Below are 18999 nucleotides of genomic sequence, written 5' to 3'. Positions count from 1 at the left end.
TTCGTAAAATAACACTATCAATTTAATCTTCAAAGATTTATTTAATTTCTTAAATAGCAAGGTTAAATTAAACATTAAACATTTGTTTAATTTAATTTTTTTATTAAAAATTCAAGTTGATACTAGTTAAAATAATATGGGATCCAAGTAAGAAATAAAGTAAAATAGGATACCAGAATTGCAATTCTTAGTATTTCGCTGTTGGACGGTGATGATGAAGATAAACGGATTTGGCCTCAAAGTACTTTGGGAAAATTTTCTAAGCAACAGGCCATCATCTTTGAATGTGATAAATGTAAAAATATGGAAGATTACATAGAGCATGAATCCACCAAGTAAGAATAAAATCTTTGTTTGGAAATATTGTACAAATGCTATTCCTTCAAGAGTAGGTCTTTAGAAAAGAAGTGTTTGCTTGATCCTATTTGTAATCTGTGCCATAAAGTTAAGGAATCGGTAGAACATATCTTATTTGGCTATGATTGGGTTAGAGGGGTTTGGTTTGAAGCATGCTTTGGAATAAGAATTTTTAGAAAACAAGTTAGAACTGTTGCAGACTGGTTGTTTGAAAAATTTCAAGATATTGGAGAAATGGGCGAAACGGAGACAATTGGCATTTGAGTGATATATACTATGTGGTATATATGGAATATGCGCTATAAAGTTGTCATGAATGGAACTCAGATTGACATTAAAGTTGTTTGCAAGATCAAATCTGCTTCCAAGGAGTTCATTAATAGTAAAGAGGCTTTAGGAGATAAAAACAAAGGTTTTCATTCTTTCCAGCAGAGGTAACTTGGAGCAAACATGAGGAAAATTGGTTTAAAATTATTTGTGATGTAGCTTGGGATCAGAAGGAAAGAATGGTTGGTGTTGGTATTGTCGTGAAGAATGAGCAGGGTTTGTGGGATGGGGAGAAGATTCTATGCTGATTCTCCTTAAATGGCTGAAGGCTGAAGCAATGGCTTTTCTTATGGAAGAAGCTGGATATTGAAAAAAAAGTATCAATAAGGTATCCTGGAAACTGATTCACAAATAGTTGTTAAGGAAGCACTGCAAAAAGACAGAAGGAAAATATGGAAATTGAAGCCTCTTCTTTATAAATTGGATTTGTTCTGAAAGAAATGCCATAGGTTCGAATGCAGGCTGTGAAAAAATTTGCCAATATGGCTGCAGACTGGGTTGCTACTCGGTATAAAAATGGGATGATCAACTTGAATTGGATGAAAGTTTTGCCATCTTTTCTAGTCCACATTTTGGATAAGGATGGACTTCCTACTCCTTGTTGAACTTTGTTCCTAAGTTGTTTAGGAGATGAAGCCTTTTGTTTCAGTGTTCATACTTAGGTTCTTTTATGAGGTTTCTTTGTTCTGATATTTGTAAGTTTTTTTTAATCGAATATATTACCTTTTAATGGAAAAAAAAAATCCAAAATGTACCCCCAAACATAATTGAAGCATCCAATATGACATCACTTCAATTAAAATTATAAATCAAATTGTATGTCAATCAATAGAATACAATTAAATATTCTGTCACTTAATAGAAGTTTACAATGATTTCTTTTTGGCTGCTCATAAAGGCATAAGACAAAAGCTTATTTGTATAAAGGTAAATGTTGTAACCTTAAGTTGTCAACTGCTCAAATATACATGTTTGATTGCAGTGATTGTTACGACATAACTCTGCAAAAATTGAGTAAATAAAATAACAAATTCTTCCTAGTTTAATTTTTTTAGTTTAGTGAGTAATTTCATTATTTTTATACGTAAATAGTAGAAGACTCACCTCCAAATCATTCACTTAAAAATTTAGATGGTAAACACTAAAAGTTTACACTTCCGTTACACTCGCACAATTAATTCCACAATGAACAAATAAAATTCTCTCAATATGTTCTCTTGCATAAACTATACAAGCCTTGAAAATATTTATCAATATGGACTTACTAACATATTAGTGATTGAATACAATTCAATCCTTTAAAATCAACCATTATAAGATAGCAAAAATAAAATAGTAATAGAGTCCAATAAAACCTAATCTAATGGAAATTCAGTATTCAAGGTAAACAACAATTCGATCTCGAATGATTCTCCGTATTACAAAGGTTATAAATTTTTAATCCAATCCAATTTTCACATAGCAATGATTTAATTTTCACTTTTATTTATTCAAAATATCATCAAAGTTAAATAACTCAAAGATTTTGTTTCACAATATTACCAATATGAGAAATTTTACTTTATTTTTGCAGTGATGAATAATAATGGGCACTACCAAGTACCACTCACACTGTATTTTCATCTAACAATAAACAAAAGTAATAGACTTTTAGGAGGGATGATTTATATAACGAGAGCATTTACAATGCTTCGTACCTTCTTTCACTGCATGAACAACCCCTAAAGAAAGAACATGATGTAGAAAAGACAGATACTTGCATTAAAGCAAGCAACAATGGAGATAAAAAGCAATGAGGAATAGTTAAATTATATCCACTTGAATGACATTCCGAAAGGTTCTATAGGTTTACTGGGCATCTAGTAACAAATAGGTAAAGCTTGTTTTGGTAGATTGAACTTTTTCTTTGCGAGATTGATTAAAGACAAAAACAAAAATGTGTAATAATGAAAAGCAATAATGCTTCATTTAAAAAGTTTCATAACTATGGGACTCACAAACATAAAGAGCTCCATAACTATTGGTAGTATCCATAAGAGCACTTGCTTTTGTCTAAGTTAAATGTACCCTTCCCATTAGATTCCTAGACACTCAGGACATATGAGCATGAAGCAGAAGAAGAACCAAACCCGAGTAGAAAGAAGCACAAGTTAAATAAAAATAAAGGATAAAAAAGCTCATAATACATGGAATAGAAAGGAAAAAAGAAGAATAAAAAGTAGAGTGAACCCATAATACCCACATGAAGAGCAATTCTCTATTACTATTTTCAAACAAACATATCAAATAGAAAATAAATCATGAAATCCTAAAAGATGGCAAAAAGACATGTGTCCTCTAAACTAAAGCAAATGAGTTGCATGATAGTCGTGTTTTACCTCTTTTTATTTCTCCTTTTTTCCTACCCATTTCACATTTGTTTCAGAAATATGCGTTTTTCTCAACTCCAAAATATGTCTTTTTGCATTTTACTCTCTCCTCTTAATTTCAAAATTCAACGTCTCTTTTCTTATAAATATTTTTATTTTGTTTTAATATATTAAAACATTATACTATTGAATAGCTTTTAATGAAAAAGAATTAATAAAATTTAAATGGTATTCTTAAAAAATATTAATATATTAATAATAAATATATATTAAAATTTATAAATATTAGTATAAAATATGAAGATTTTAATTATATAAATATGAGTATCTATTTAAATCATGCTTATCTTTATTTGTCTTTTCCAACTCTAATGTGTCACTATCCACACTCATATATGTAATACATGTCATTTTAAATTAAGTTTTAATTAAACATTATTTATTATTAAGTTTATATATGATAACCAAAAGAATGTATATATATGATATTAATTATGATGAAATATTATTTTATTATCAAATAAATTTTAATTATTAAAAGAAATGCTACTATAATATTTTGTAACAAATATATTTATATTAGGCGTAAAAAATATTTTATAAAAAATCATAAATTGAAAACTTTTTCAAAAATCAAGTTAATTTCATTGAATCAAACGCAAACTTAATTTTTCTATTTTTCTTTTAAAGTTTTTCAATACATCAAAAACTCAAAAGAAACACTCATAAAAGAACCGACGATGAAAAGATACCAAACTCAATTAAATAGTAAACAACTCATCAGCTCAAACCATATATTTCTATCCAGGTGTCAATCCCTCATCCATTTAGGGACAGTTTTAATATATAAGTTATAGATTATAAATTAAGTATTATTTATTTTCTTAATATTTTAAAAAATTAAAAATTATATCTGTACTTTTATTTAAATTTTTATAAGATTAATATCACTATTAATCGAATTTAGTCTAATTGTTAAATTAAAAAATTCATAAATACAAATTTGAAAATATTATTTTATCTTTTATATAAAAACTAAAATAATATTAAATTTAAATATGATGATTTTACCATCTCAATTTTATCCTTATAACATTTTTATAAGTATGTTAACGGAGCATCATAAGTGTGTTATATTCTTGTAATAATAATAATAATAATAATAATAATGTACTAAATTTGATTGGTGTTTATGAATAATGGGTCCTACCAAGTAACCGCACGTGGTTAGCAGCCCAAAAACAAACATGAGACATTAACCGAAGCAATTTACAGGTTAGACAGTTGAAAACACCGTTAACTTACCCCCAAACTCCACGGTAAAAAAATGCCCTTCAGCTTCCAAATCTCCTTATTATTTATTTTACCCCGACACAAAGACGATAATTACCGTTCAACGTCCCTTTCAGAGACTTATTTATCTATTTTCTAATTAGGGTTCTCAAAATTAAAAAGAAATTATTAAAAAAGAAAAACAGATTCGATCATATCGGAAAAACCCTACGATCGTTAAACCTATGTTCTATACATTCAAGTAATTTTCTTTTCTTTTTTATTTTCCAATTCCATTTTTAGGGATTCGACATTTAACTGAATTTGTCATACCAAATTCAAAGTTTTTTTTTTTTTTGTCTCCATTGTTTTGGTGACTTGCAAATTCGTTTGTTTTGGTGAGTGTCAAATTCGCTTCTTCTTTTTTTCAAAATACAAAATCTTTTAAAGTTAGGTTTTGCGTGTACTAAAAAGCCAAGGTTTTGATCTTATGATAGTTTTTTTTTTTTAATAAGTTTTTCTGCAGTGATTAAAGGAAAAGAAAAGTTTCAAAAACACTGATTGCTAGGAACTTTTTTTATAGAATTATATATACAGCTGTCAAATGTTTGCTTCGGATATGAATTCAGTCCGGGAGGCCAGCAGAGTAACCACTGCCGGTATGATGCTGTTTCCAATTCAATTTACATGGCCATATGGTGGAAGAAGTGTCTTCATTTCTGGTTCTTTCAATAGGTGAGACCTTTTTTTTTAAAAAAAATGTTATTGTTATTGATATGAAAACTATAATGTTTAGGTTTATGATTAGTATTTAGATTAATGATTAATGGTTTGAAAATTAAGGTGGGCCGAGTTGGTGCCAATGTCTCAGGTTGAAGGTGCCCCCAATGTCTTTCAAGCCGTTTGTGCCGTATCGCATGGTTGCCATGAGGTTAGTTAGTTTGCTCTATAGGAACTGGAAATTCTAAAATTTTTAGAAATATTATATGGGTAATTTCTATTTCGCTTAGTGGTAAGTTTTATCAGTTCAGCATGTCAAGTACTATTGTTGATAAGATTTAGTTTAGGATGGCTTTGTTGTCAAGCTATTATGGAACGTGTCAATCCTAGTATTTTAGGTTTGTGTTGGTTCTCCCTTGCAGTACAAGTTTCTCGTTGATGGTGAATGGCGACATGATGAACGGCAACCTCACAAGAATGGTGAATATGGAATAGTTAATACTTTCGAAGCTTTACCTGTACCTGTAGAGGTTGCTCAGGTGCAACCTCGTTTGGATGTACTGAATAGCATGGAAGTGGATACCGGTCTCACAGTAAGCGCTAGTTATATTCCATAATTGTGTACATGACTTACTGAAAATATTTTTAGTTTTAAGGCCTAGTTTAGGTTTGTGATTGAGTTTAAAAATTGGTATAAAATGAAAACTCATAATACTGGCAAAAGTAGATTGCAAAAGCAGGTAGGAAGTTGCTTTTTGTGATTGCTAACAGCTCATTGCAATTGAGGTTCTTTTTTTACTGAAAATGTGACCTTGTTTGACTTTGACATTGCATTTGCAGACAAATGCAGTTCCAATAGAAATACCAAATGGAGTCTAATGATTTGGACTTTTTTTATATTAGTTTAAGTTGTCACAAATCTAGTTGCCTGTGCAAACTCTGTAGTCTGCATATGATTGGTGCTTGCTGCATTTTTGTTCTTAATGCATGCTCATCATGCAGCTTGTATACTTTTTCATTCACTAATGCCTCTTTATTACCTTGTATATTTTTCATTCACTAATGCCTTTTTATTACCTTGTATATTTTTCATTCACTAATGCGTTTTTATTTCCTTTAACTTTCTTGTGCAAGTGGATTTTGATACCTTTCTGCAATGCAGCATCGAATCTCTGCAGTTACATTGAATCAAGCAATGCCAAGGATTTCAGAAGAGGATGTCCAGGCCTGCCGTCATCGCATCTCTGTATTCTTGGCAGCGCATACTGCTTATGAGCTACTCCCCGAGTCAGGCAAGGTTTGGATGCATTCCTACTGACCCTCCTTCACAATTTACACATTCCCTGCATGTTTGATTCTGATCAGTGCATGTTAATCCACTTTGCTAATTTAGACAGATTTGCCTTACAGGTTGTTGCCTTGGATGTTAATTTGCCTGTAAAGCAAGCATTTCATATTCTGTCTGAGCAGGTATCAGTTATGGGATGTCTGAGGAATGAATATGGTTATTTTCATTTAATGCTTCCTGAATTTTTTTCTGGATGAGATACATGTTCTGCATAGCCTTATACTTAGCCACCATAGAAAAACAAATAAAGAAAGAAAGAAAGAAGCAGAAACCTCTGTAATTTTCTTTTGCTAATGCTTCTTAGAGCCTTTTGCAGCCATAGATGTGGTTACTCTCGATATTGACATCATGTATGTTTTTGGTAACATTCATGCATATTTGCTTGTTGCTTATTAATAGTTTGGATACATAGTATTTCTGAGTCTAGCTGTTATTAGGGTATTGCTTTGGCTCCGCTTTGGGACAATTGCAAGGGGAAGTTTGTTGGAGTTCTGAGTGCTTCGGATTTTATATTGATTCTGAGAGAGGTATGTTTCCAATGCAGAAATAAATGTTTTGGTACTATCAAGTTTTCAAAAATTTAGCAAGAATTTTCCTTTTACTCTAATTCCAAATAACTAGAAAGTTTCAGGATATTAATATTAGATAGTCTGGTAGATGGATCTTCTGTCCTGTATATTTCTCTTAATGCTAAAAATTTTCATTATGCAGCTTGGAAATCATGGATCAAATCTGACAGAGGAAGAGCTTGAAACACACACTATTTCTGCTTGGAAAGAGGGAAAGGCATACATGAACCGGCAAGTTGATGGGCATGGGAGACCAATTCCAAAACATCTCATCTATGTTAGTGTTTAATATGGTGATTTGCCTTGGATGATAAATCACGAAAGATGTTATTTTTATGCTCATGCAGATGCATTTTCTGTTTGTTTGTACAAATGAGCGGAGCTGTTTCTCCATTCATGTTTGTATGTTTATGTTTTAGTATAGACATGCATACATCATCTAGGTGTAGTGTGAGGTATGGATGGTGACCGGCCTAACTAGATATTTATTCTGCTATTATGTTTTCCTGATTCTTGTTTTGGCTCAATTACCAATGCGGTTATACTGCATTTTAAGAATTATATTAAGTGAGAAAACAAGTTTACAGTCATATTCTGGGAATGGAAATTATATAGCTGCAAGAATTCTAGTGACATGGAAAGCACATTTCATTATGAGTTAACAAAGCTGGCCAAAACATAAGTAAAGTGCTCCTTGGAACATTATCTGGCAATCATGTCAAGAAAGAAAATTTCAGCCTGAAGTATATAATGAGACTGTTGAAAGAATTAGGGCAAGGTTGGAGTAATTCCATGCAGCGATGCTCCTCCCGAGGCAACCTTGTTCTATTTAATGATAACAATGAATCAATAACCATTTGAGTAATGATTATTCTATGTAATAATGACAATGGAAAAGAATCAATGATCATGCTCCTCATATGACAACTGTGTGCAAGTAAAATGGTCTTCATTAGGAAAAAGAACACCCTATCATTTCCTTTCTTTTTTTCCCATCTTTGGTTGCCAATGCCTATTTATTGTATGCTATGCTCCCTTTTGGTTGGTGTTTTGAGAAGGCTGCCTCTTTGGGTTCCCTTCTGTTATATGTTCTAATTTCATGGCTTTCTGCTTCATCTCTTGTTTCCCTTGTTCTGTGCCATTTGAGAAAAAGCATATTTTTTAATAGTTGTGTTTACGAGGGCCCTTGTTGATCATACAGGCTGGGTCATGTGATAATTTGAAGGATGTAACTTTGAAAATTTTGCAAAGTGGAGTAGCTATAGTTCCTGTTATCCATTCACCCTCAGAAGACGGTTCATTTCCCCAATTATTACATCTTGCTTCTCTTTCTGGAATACTAAAATGTGAGCCTTTTATTATTTTTCTATTAATAATATATATGTTTTTTTACTTATTTGTTGGGAAGTAAATGATTTTCCTAACCAATGGAATTTGATTTTCTAGGCTTATGCAGGTATTTTAAACATTGTTCTGATTCTTTGCCCGTACTGCAATTACCTATTTATGCAATGCCTCTGGGTACATGGGTTCCAAGAATCGGCGAATCCAGCAGTCGGCCATTTGCAATGCTGAGACCTACTGCTTCTCTTAGTTCAGCATTAAATATGCTAGTTCAAGGTATGAAAGAGAAGATATTTGTGGTTTTGTTTGAAGTTGTGGACAAGGTTAAGCTTAATACCTTGAGATTCAACCTAAAAAGATAAGAGATAATAATGTGCTTATGTTTTATATGTAGTATAATAAGGTTTTTCCCTTTGTCTTCACAGCTCGAGTAAGTTCAATACCTATAGTTGATGACAATGACTCGTTACTGGACATATATAGTCGGAGGTAAGGCGTCATTCTCGATTGATTTTCTTTCTCGCTAGCAGAACTTACTGTGATCTTGGATTGAGGGTGGTAATTGTTCTCAGTTTTGTTGTCTTATTTTCAGTGACATAACGGCTTTGGCAAAAGGCAGAGCTTATACGCATAATCTAAACGAAATGACCGTTTATCAGGTAAGGTTCTGTCTTCTTCCTGGTATCTGTTTTATGCATTTGGCTACCAAAACAAGGTTGGATGTGTCAAGGATGCTTTGAAGCTGATAATCCTTAGAAAGGTAGAAATTTTAAGACTTCTTACCCTAATTTCTATCTGTAGTCTTGGACTAAAATCTTGCAGTGTAATTGCTTATAAAAATGTATTGTTGGGCTGGGCCGAATTCAAGCCTTTGGCTTAGAAATTTTTTTGGAGCTGAGCTGCTGCACAGCCTGACCCATGGACAAGTCTATTTTATGACAATAAATAATGATAATACAATTTCAAGTTACAAATTAAATAATAAAAATATAAAAAAAATTAATAATTTAGGTTGTAAGTATTGCGTTTAATCAATTATTTTTTTAAAAGAATTATACTTAATTTAAGTTTGATCTTTTGGATTACTTGTTTGGGTCATTTTGAGTTTGCTCAGTGTGAGAGAATAGTTAGAGGAAAGAAAATAAAGAAGATGACCATTTTTCTCTCTTTTTCGGAAAACAAATTATTCGAAAGTGGAACATATGAGGAGAGAAAATGGTAGAGTAGTGAGTCAAGTTTTTGCATATCTACAAGATTGTCCATCATGTTTAAAATTGACCTTTTCCGTGCTTAAAATCATACAAGTTTTTGTTTTTTTTCTTTTCAATTTTCAACCTGCCAAGCAATAGATGGAAAGTAAATATTAACTTTTTCATCTTGCACTCCTATGGAAATATGTATATTCTATCTTTTCACTTTTCTCTTCCAACATTTTATCTTTATGTTTTTGGCTAGCCACCCTACCAAGCGAAGGTTAAGATTTTCTCTGATTATATGAATCCATTTCACTTTCTTACAAAAATGAAAAGTAAGAATATTTGTCATTTCTTAAGTAACGTACATTAGATCTACTCAAATTGAGATGATCTTATTTGGTTCAAAACCATTATCTTCTGATTTTGCAGAAAACTTGTTTCCTAACTTTTCTTCTCTATGTACTCATTAGGCATTGCAATTGGGACAAGATTCTAACACTCCTTATGAGATGAGAAGTCAAAGATGTCAAATGTGTTTGCGCACTGATACATTGCTTAAAGTGATGGAACAATTGGCAAACCCTGGTGACTTTCTCTCATTTTTTTATTTATTCTAAACTCCATTTAAAAAAGAAGGATGATGATTTTATGGATGGGTCTTTTTTTAAATGTAGCACTGAAATATATATGGACACGTATTGGCCTTCAAGTCCTATAAATCATGTACTATAATTTTGAATATATATCACTGTATGACATTATAATATTTTCCCCATCAGGTGTTCGACGGCTTGTCATTGTGGAAGCCGGCAGTAACCGTGTAGAAGGCGTCGTGTCGCTTACGGATGTTTTCAGGTTCTTGCTTGGTTAGTTAGAAGTAATTGCAGATAACTTTTATCTAGAAGCAGTTTTTTTGCATTGGACTCCCATTTCTTGTGGGCACCATACCCTGCCCCTAATGTTTCAAAGAGACTGCAATATTTAAAAACCAATGATCATCGAATCTCATTCAACAATTCGATTAGCCTCTTGCTTTGTTGCCTGCTTTTTAGAATTTTAGGCCAAAGAAAGAGGATGTAATTTTCGAAGATTCTGTTTGTTTCTGAAATTGGTTCATCTCCTCCTTGCTCATTTTATTCTCAGTATTAAACCCATTTGTCAATCAATGTAGATGCCATTATCTGCAGGGAGCATGAAACCTATAGTAGTTTATAGTTATCTTCAAAATTATATGTAAAGAGATGGGGAGGTAAAACTCTACACCATGCTTACTTCATTAAGCTACCTTTCTTGTTTTGCCTCAGTTTTTGATTCTTTGAATCTTGGTATGCCTACAAGGATAATGCTCCTGGCTTTTTTTTTTCCTAGGCAATAGCCAAGCCAGCTGCTTGAATTTCTTGACATTAATACTAAAACACGGAGCTTAGCTCATTTGGTTAATACACTTACCTTTAATAGGTGATTGTCAGTTAGTTTGAGATTCGAATCACAACTCCTACAACCTTTCTCCTATACTTGGATTGTCCGGAAAACGAAAAAGAGTAAAGCAGTAATGGTCTAGCCGAAATTTGTATTATCTGACTCTATTCTATATTTGATCTCCAATGCTTGGACTGAAAATGCAGATTGATAAAAAGCAAATAGAGAATTATGGCAACACATGGTATTTGATACCAGTTTTAATGAGTTACGATTGCATGAAATCATTGGATTATGTCTGTATTTAGTTCATAGGCTAATGTTTGTCTATGGTCAATGTTTTATCCTAATAAGTATATACATGTTATATTTCTATATATATATAATATTTATGTCAACTATATAAGTACAAAAATATAGTGCAAATTAGGGTAAAAATCACTAAACCCCCTTAAGGTAAGGTTTCATTAAAAACATTTACCTTTATAGTTTGAGAAATATCCATTTGCCCCTAAGGTTGACGAAACTTAAATCAAATTCTTTTTACGTTTATTTATTAAGGTAGCGTTTGGTATTTTCTCATGTTGATTTTAATGGAATATGATTGTTAGGAATGTGATTGTTGAGACATTTACTTTACAACATTTGGTATACATTGGAAGGTATAGATTAAAATCTAAAGTTACATTATTATATTTGGCTAACTAAATACTTTTCTAAGGGTGTAATGACAATTTACTTAATTTACCCTTATTGAATAAAAGATAATATTTATATATTTAATTTTTATGATAAACTTTATTCTTAAAAGATTTTTGGATTAAATATTTAATAATAAATTTTAATTGATCATTTTCTAAATTATTTTTAATTTATAAATTTAATTGAAAGCAAAATTGTTTCAAATTTATTTTGCATATATTAAAAAATTACTTAGAATCATGTTTTGTTTTAATTAAAGGCTAACTAATAGGAATATATAAAAAAAATAGTTGATTCTAGGTATTAGTGTGAGTAAAGTTACAAATAATTAAATTGTACGTATGTAAAATCATAGGTGGCTTACACAACCTAAATAGAACAATTATACCCATATTTTATATATATATATATATATATATATATAAAAGTATTCATACAAATACAAGTAGTAAATCAATTTTGAAGGTGAGAAGAGTTGGTTGGCCTCTTTTGGATTTTTATTGTTCTTTCTTCATAATTGAAGGTGGTTAAATTTAAAAAAGAATGAAGATGTTTCAAAGAAGTCTCGATTTTACAATGAATTAAACCTATGATCTAATTCTCATAAAAGAATTGTCGTTTTTGTTCGAGTAGATATCAAAAAGTGATTTTTTTTTAAAGAAAAGGTTAAGAGAATATAATCAACTTATAATGTTATAAATAAAATTTATTTATGCTGATTTTTTTAAATTTAATAGACTAATATTCTAAATCAATATAAAATAGGGTTAAATTTGTCTTAATTTTTTTAACTTTTCAATCTATGTGGAAAAGTAAATTTATCACATTTATCATGGGAATCACATTATCATATTTAATGGAAAGTAACTCCCAATAAAAGTTAGATTTCAAGCGAAAGTCAATAAAACTTAACTTATTAACGTTAGAATCACTTTCCAACGAATTGAATTTATAGGAAAGTGACTATTTTCTATCATACTAAACACTACCTAAGGGTATATTTGATAAACTGAAATTTAAGTGTTGAAAAATTAAGTACTGAATTTTATTGCTAAATTTTATAAGTATTGAATTTATATTAAAAATTTGTTTGGTGAATTAGTAAATATAAATTCTGAATATAGTTATGTTGTTTGACTTAAGTAAATATTGATTTCTAAAAGAATATTATTTTTAGTTTTAACCTTATTAATATAATAATTTATATTATTTGGATAATATAATAATTTAAATGTCATTTTTTAAAAAGGTAGTTTATTTTAATTTTAATAAAATAAAATAAAATAAAATAAAATCAATCTAATCTAATATTTTTACATTAAGTGATAAACAGTGACCTATCTATTTATTTCAACACCTTTTATTAAAAATTTTCAATGGTTTATCAAACACACACTAAATAATTTTTTAATAAAAGACATTTATACCTTCGTTTTTTATTAATCATGCAGTTTATATTTATTCTTTTCTTTATTTTAATTAAAAATAATATTTCATCGAAGTATTATAAAGTAAAATTCAATTAAATTGTGTTTTAAGTTAAATTTAAATTTTATTTTATGATATATTAAACTGGAGGTGAATCCTTTAAACTATTTTTATTAAAATAATTATTAGTATGTAGTTTTTTTATTTCTCAAAATATTTATCGGAGCGAGCTCAATAACTAATTTTTATAATCTATAGGTCCATTATGGAAGAAGGTACTGGTCACGAGTTTTAAAACATTACATACCCAAGTTGAAGATTGAACCTCAACCACTGGTTAAGATAGGAGAGATTTTATCTTCTCACTTAATTCATGTAGTTAGTATGTAAAAGAATTTAATGATGATAAATAAAATAAACGAGAAAAATAAAAATGAAATTGCAATTATAACAGATAACATTTTATTGAAAGTAAACTTTAATAATCGAACTAATAATTATTCAAATTTACTTTAATTATAGACATATTATTTAATTATTTTCCTCTTTACATTAAAATTTTAAAGATATTTAACTATTTTATTTTAAATTAAAAATTTAATGAATACTTGAATTAAAATTAAGCTTAAAAATATAAAATGTATTTATATAAAATTGAATAAAAAATAAAGAATAAAGAACACAAAAAATAAAATTAATTATCATTAAAATATATTAAAATAAACTTGTATATATATTAACTTGAAAACACATCATATTTAACCTATGTTTATATTAGAATATAATTTGATCATAATTCAATTTAATAATTTTAAAACTAATTAGATTTTTATTATTTAAAATATAATGTTTTGTAAGTGCTTTTTATTTATTATCAAAACACTTTTTCTTTAAAAATTCAAAAAAAAAAAAAGTAAATTGAATAACAGAAATTATAAATGGTAAATTTTGTCTTTTCATTTAAATATTACCTTTTCAAAGATAATTTTTGGTTAAAATTGCTATAGGTCCCCATACTCTTTACAAATTTAAAATTTAGTCAATTTACTTTTTAAATTTTAAAATTTACATCAAATTGTTAACATTTTAATTTTTTTGTTAAATTTGTTGGTGTGACATTTTAAAATAAAAAAAAGTTTTTAGCAATATAACTAAAAGAATGATATTGTAATGAATTTGAATTTAATAAAATAACTTTAACAGTTGAATCTAGATTTTGAAATCTAAAAGTAGAGCAACTAAATTCTTAAAAATAAAATATAATAATTAAATTCTAAATTTACAAAGAGTACAAGGACTTATAACATATTTTTAGAGACTTTTTAATAATTTAATTATAGGCTTTGATTATATCTATCTTTTAAACATAATATCTAAGACTAGATATAGTCCCTCCTGAACTCATAAATAGGAAGATAATGTGCTTTAACACACTCAAATTCACGTATTTTGCATTAACAATAATACTCATGTTGATCGAACTAACACTCAATCTATTTTTGAGATAACTTTTTAAAATTAATAATCATTGTATTTAACACCCCCAATCCACTCCTCCAACCTTTAAACTATTTTTATTGTTCGGCGGTAAAGATGAAGGCAGGCATTACATGTATTGTTGTTTCCCACATTGATAACAGCTGCTATATATCATCTGTGTCGTGTACTGGCCATTATGATAAATAAAGAGGTGAACTTTTTTATATTAAAATTTTATTAATATACATATTTGTCTAACCATATTTTTAATCTATTTACGCACATTAGAATTCGAAAATTTTGTTCAGTATGATAATCAGGATGTTTACTATTTCAACTGCAATTTGAATTTAAATTACATTAATCGTGTTATTAAAATTTTATTGATATAACATTAAAGAATAGTTATATATATATTTTAAAAATACAATAATTCCAAACCCAACTTTACGTAATAAAAAGCACCTCAAATGCAAACCTATTCCCCAATTTGAGAAAACCCTTGAATTCAAAATTTTCCAAAAAATTAAAATTTATAAAAAAAATTATTGCAGTCACTAAATTATTAACTTATATCGTAATCTTAAAAACAACTAGTTGCACGAGAATCATTGAAAAATCACGGATTGGAATCTTGCCCATGCTATTGCCACCGAAAAACACATCTTGGTTCGAAAAATCGAGCTCCCCTTTATCCATTGCAACTAGAAATCCCTAGAAAATAATATCAAAGGAAAACGCGCTTAATGCATAATTTGGTAAATTAGTTTCATACTTTTTTTAATGTCACACTTGCGTTGTTTTTTATTTTTAATGTTGTATCTGTTTATTGATAAAATTTATATATTTTTAGCATTTAATTTAAGTTTTAGAGTTGATTTGATGAAAGTTTATACTTAACAACTTTAAAATTCGAATAAAATCACATCTATTACATTGTATTTGATAAATTAAAAGCAAAATTAAACAAATTCACAAATAACACTAAATTTATTTTATTAATAAAATCATAAAAAATTAAAATATAATAATATTAGCAATTAAATTTTTAAAAAATCTTAAAATCAAAATTAAACACTAAATAATTAATATTACTACATTTGGATACTAAAATAGGTAACTTTTACCAAATACATATATTAAATTGGAAAAAATAACACAAATATCACATTAAAAATGTCAAACTCATGTAACCAATAATATATTAAAGGAGAAATAAATTTAGGGTTATAAACTGAGCCAAATAATAAATCGCACCTAATTAACGAGTAACAACACCGTGAAAAAAAATAAAAATGTGTATTGTTGATATTAATTTAAAAGATTTTGGATAAATAAGCAAATTAGTTAATATAGTGAAATTTATTTTCATTGATATGGCACTATTTTTATAAATTAAATATAAATTTATCATTATACTTTTAACTTTATATTGAATTTTGTTATTCAACTTTAATTTAAAATAATATGAAGATAAATTTTAATAAAAATAATTTCTATACTTTACTTTAATATTAAACAACAATAATTTAATTTATACATTATTAAAATTAAATAAAAACAATTATTTTATAAAATAAACTTATTCTTATATGATATATGTATTTTTATTTTGAAGTTCATATTTCATTAAATAGAAATTCTAATTTAAATTATTAATTATTTATATTTATAAGTTAAATTATTGTTAACTATTAAAATAAATTATTAGAAAGAAATTTTCTTATTAAATTATGTTTTCAAATCATCAAAATTAATATTGAATGGTGAAATTCAATTGAAACTCAAAGTTGGTGGCAAATTTTAATAAAATTTAAAGCTTAGTAGTAAAATTCAATCACATAAGAATCAAATGCTAAATTTAGTCATATTTTTCATAACATAATAACAAATATAGTATGATGACAAATTTGCACTTTGACCCCTCCTTTTTTTTAAATACAACTTTGAAAAGGATTTTGGTTACCTTAGAATTTTTTTTTATATTTTTATTTAGGTTCAAAGAATTATGTGCTTTAAGCAAGGGATTATACTTTAATTAGTCAACTTTGAATTTATTTTAGGCTTAACATACAAGTTAGTACATGAATTTGGCAATTTTTTTTAATTTGGTACCTATGGTTTTTTAGACCAAGGTGGTACCATAACTACGCAAAAGTTACATATATTAGTCCAATATATTTAGTCTCGATACTATGCCCATGGTTCTGACATCAGATCTTTAGTGTCGATACATCAAAGCATTCCATCACCATGAGGACATGAATTTCAACAATAAAAAACTGAAAGTGAGTTGGTGATGGAGTCGTGACATTGAAGGGTTTGAGTCGCGACATTGAGCTCTATGGTTGTGATATTAGGCTTCTAAGGTCATGACATCGAGGGCAATCACCAAGGTTGAGAAATTTCAGCCATCCAAGGTGTCAGAGTTGCGACACCATGAACTAGAGTCACGACATCAAGGCCATCAAATAGCCTTGGGAGTAAGTTGTTGGGGGTGTTGCGACACCAAAGTCTTGGTGCCACGGCATTGAAGCTTGATGGGACAAATTCTACAAGAGCATTTCTTAGTCAAAACAGGCCAAGCCAACTCTTAAATAAGGGCATTTTTTTCCATCTTAGGTTAAACCTATATAAGTTTTAAAACATTTTTTTTGGAAGAGCTTTATCATTAGGTTAGTTTAGGTTTAGTGGTTGTGGCTTTTATAATCTTTTTCCTTGCAATTTTGTCTTTTCCACTCAAAGGTACAAGGATTGTGTTGTATCTTTGAGTTCTTACATAAAACTTCAATAGATTTTTAATTGGTTTCTTAATCCAATCTTGCAATTGCATGATTGGAGTCATGGATTATTTTTTATGCACAATTTCAGCAAATAAATCAAGAAGTTTATCACAAATTCTGAACATTTCTAAACTCTATCAGTTTGTGTGATTTAATTATTTTAATGAATATAAAAATGATTGGGTGTTGTTTGTTGAGTATGGGCATGAATTAAATTCATATAGTAGTTGATTAATTGAAATGTTAATTAATTAATTTAGAGGTTAGAGACTGAATTGGAATATTTCAGACTAAATTGAATAAACATATAAACTTGGAATTGACAACTCTAGGTGAATAAATAGATAAGTGACAAATAGTTCAGGACCTTAAAGAAATTCGGGTGTGACAAATAGTTTGCATGCTTAGTGATTTGCCATAATTTGATATGGCAAATTAGGCTGTCCCGGTATACTTAAGGAGCTTATTCTCAAGCAAAGTAATGACTTTTTTTTTTGTAGTTTTTCATATTTTTTAGATTTTAAGTTAATAAGTGTAAACTTCTCGTTTTTACTCATATTTTGACCCAAATTGGTTAACAGTGCCATTGGGGGCCCTAACGTGTGGTTGAATGGCGTAGGGACATGTTGGAGGTTGAAACGAGCGAAAATAACACCAAAAGAAAGGGTATTGTGATATATATACCTTGGAATCGCGATAGCTCTAACAAGCTTGAAGATTAGAGACTGCCCTTCAGTGATATCGAGATATCCACTTTTGATATTGTAATATCCATTCTTAAAGAAGACCTCCAAGTTCAAAATTGCTTGGGGTATTGTAATATCCTTTTCTCGGTATTGTGACACCGATATCATGAGGGGGACAAACTTGGACAATAAGTGTAGTCTTTGTCTACTTGATGCACTAATCACATAAGGCCCATGTAAAGGCAATTTTGGCAACAAAATTTCATCAGCATTTAGCCTAGAACATTACTATAAATAATATATTCCTTTTTGGATTTAAACTAAATCAGTATCGAAGCTTTTGTCAATAAAGTTTTCAACTGATCAAAACTCTAATAACACTTAACTGATCAAACAAATTCAACGTGTCCCTATAAAAGCTTCATCATCAGTAGTATAATTATCCAGAAATTCTTAATAATTCATTTGTCGATAAGTGGTTGAAAAACATGATTCATTCGATCCATTAATGTCATTGGAACATTATTCAATCCAAAAGACATATCTATAAACTCTTAGTATCTGTAACAAGTTCTAAACACTATTTTCGATGTATCAATATCTTTAACTTGCAACTGATAATAACCAAATCTGATATCAAACTCCATAAACATTGTAGTATCTTATAGTCGATTGAATAAATCATCAATACGAGGCAACAAATATTTGTTCATTACTATAATTTTATTCAACTATTGATAATCTATGCACAATTTTATCCCCATTTTTCTTTTTCAAAAACAATATAGGTGCACCTCAATGTGATACACTCGATTGGATAAAACCTTTATCAATTAATTCTTGCAATTGAACTTTTAATTCCTTTAAATCTGTTGGAGTCATTCTATACAGAACAATCACAATTGAAGCAGTCCGTGACACAAATTCTATAACAAACTCAAATTCTCACTTTGGTAGTAAACTTGACAATTCCGCAAGAAAACATATGTAAACTCGCAAA

The 18999-nt window shown here is 28.8% G+C and overlaps 1 protein-coding gene across 4 annotated transcripts; it reads left to right on the top strand.

The window, feature by feature from the left end:
• Positions 1-4429: 4429 nt before the first annotated feature.
• On the top strand, positions 4430-10700 carry LOC108489764 (sucrose nonfermenting 4-like protein). Of its 4 annotated transcripts, none has more exons than XM_053020485.1 (14): positions 4430-4587; positions 4955-5060; positions 5169-5256; positions 5468-5638; positions 6208-6342; positions 6456-6515; positions 6831-6920; positions 7105-7239; positions 8164-8308; positions 8409-8582; positions 8732-8795; positions 8899-8965; positions 9973-10087; positions 10282-10700. In XM_053020485.1, the coding sequence occupies exons 2-14, from the start codon at positions 4987-4989 to the stop codon at positions 10371-10373; spliced, it is 1410 nt and encodes a 469-aa protein (XP_052876445.1). In that variant the 5' UTR covers positions 4430-4587; positions 4955-4986; the 3' UTR covers positions 10374-10700. The 4 variants fall into 4 exon arrangements, with proteins under 4 accessions (XP_052876445.1, XP_017649994.1, XP_017649995.1 ...); XM_017794505.2 differs by having other exon boundaries at positions 4909-5060; XM_017794506.2 differs by having other exon boundaries at positions 4430-4723; positions 4909-5060.
• The last annotated feature ends 8299 nt before the right edge of the window (positions 10701-18999 follow it).

The sequence above is a fragment of the Gossypium arboreum genome, chromosome 10, assembly GCF_025698485.1.
Source record: "Gossypium arboreum isolate Shixiya-1 chromosome 10, ASM2569848v2, whole genome shotgun sequence".
Taxonomy (NCBI): domain Eukaryota; kingdom Viridiplantae; phylum Streptophyta; class Magnoliopsida; order Malvales; family Malvaceae; genus Gossypium; species Gossypium arboreum.
Note: the sequence above shows the minus strand (reverse complement) of the source record. Positions and strands in the feature narration are given on the sequence as shown.

Coding starts and splice junctions, on each gene's coding strand:
- LOC108489764 (XM_017794505.2), top strand. CDS start 4,930: ATGTTTGCTTCGGATATGAATTCAGTCCGGGAGGCCAGCAGAGTAACC. Junction 5,061..5,168: donor ATTTCTGGTTCTTTCAATAG/GTGAGACCTTTT, acceptor TTGAAAATTAAG/GTGGGCCGAGTTGGTGCCAA. Junction 10,088..10,281: donor GGAACAATTGGCAAACCCTG/GTGACTTTCTCT, acceptor TTTCCCCATCAG/GTGTTCGACGGCTTGTCATT.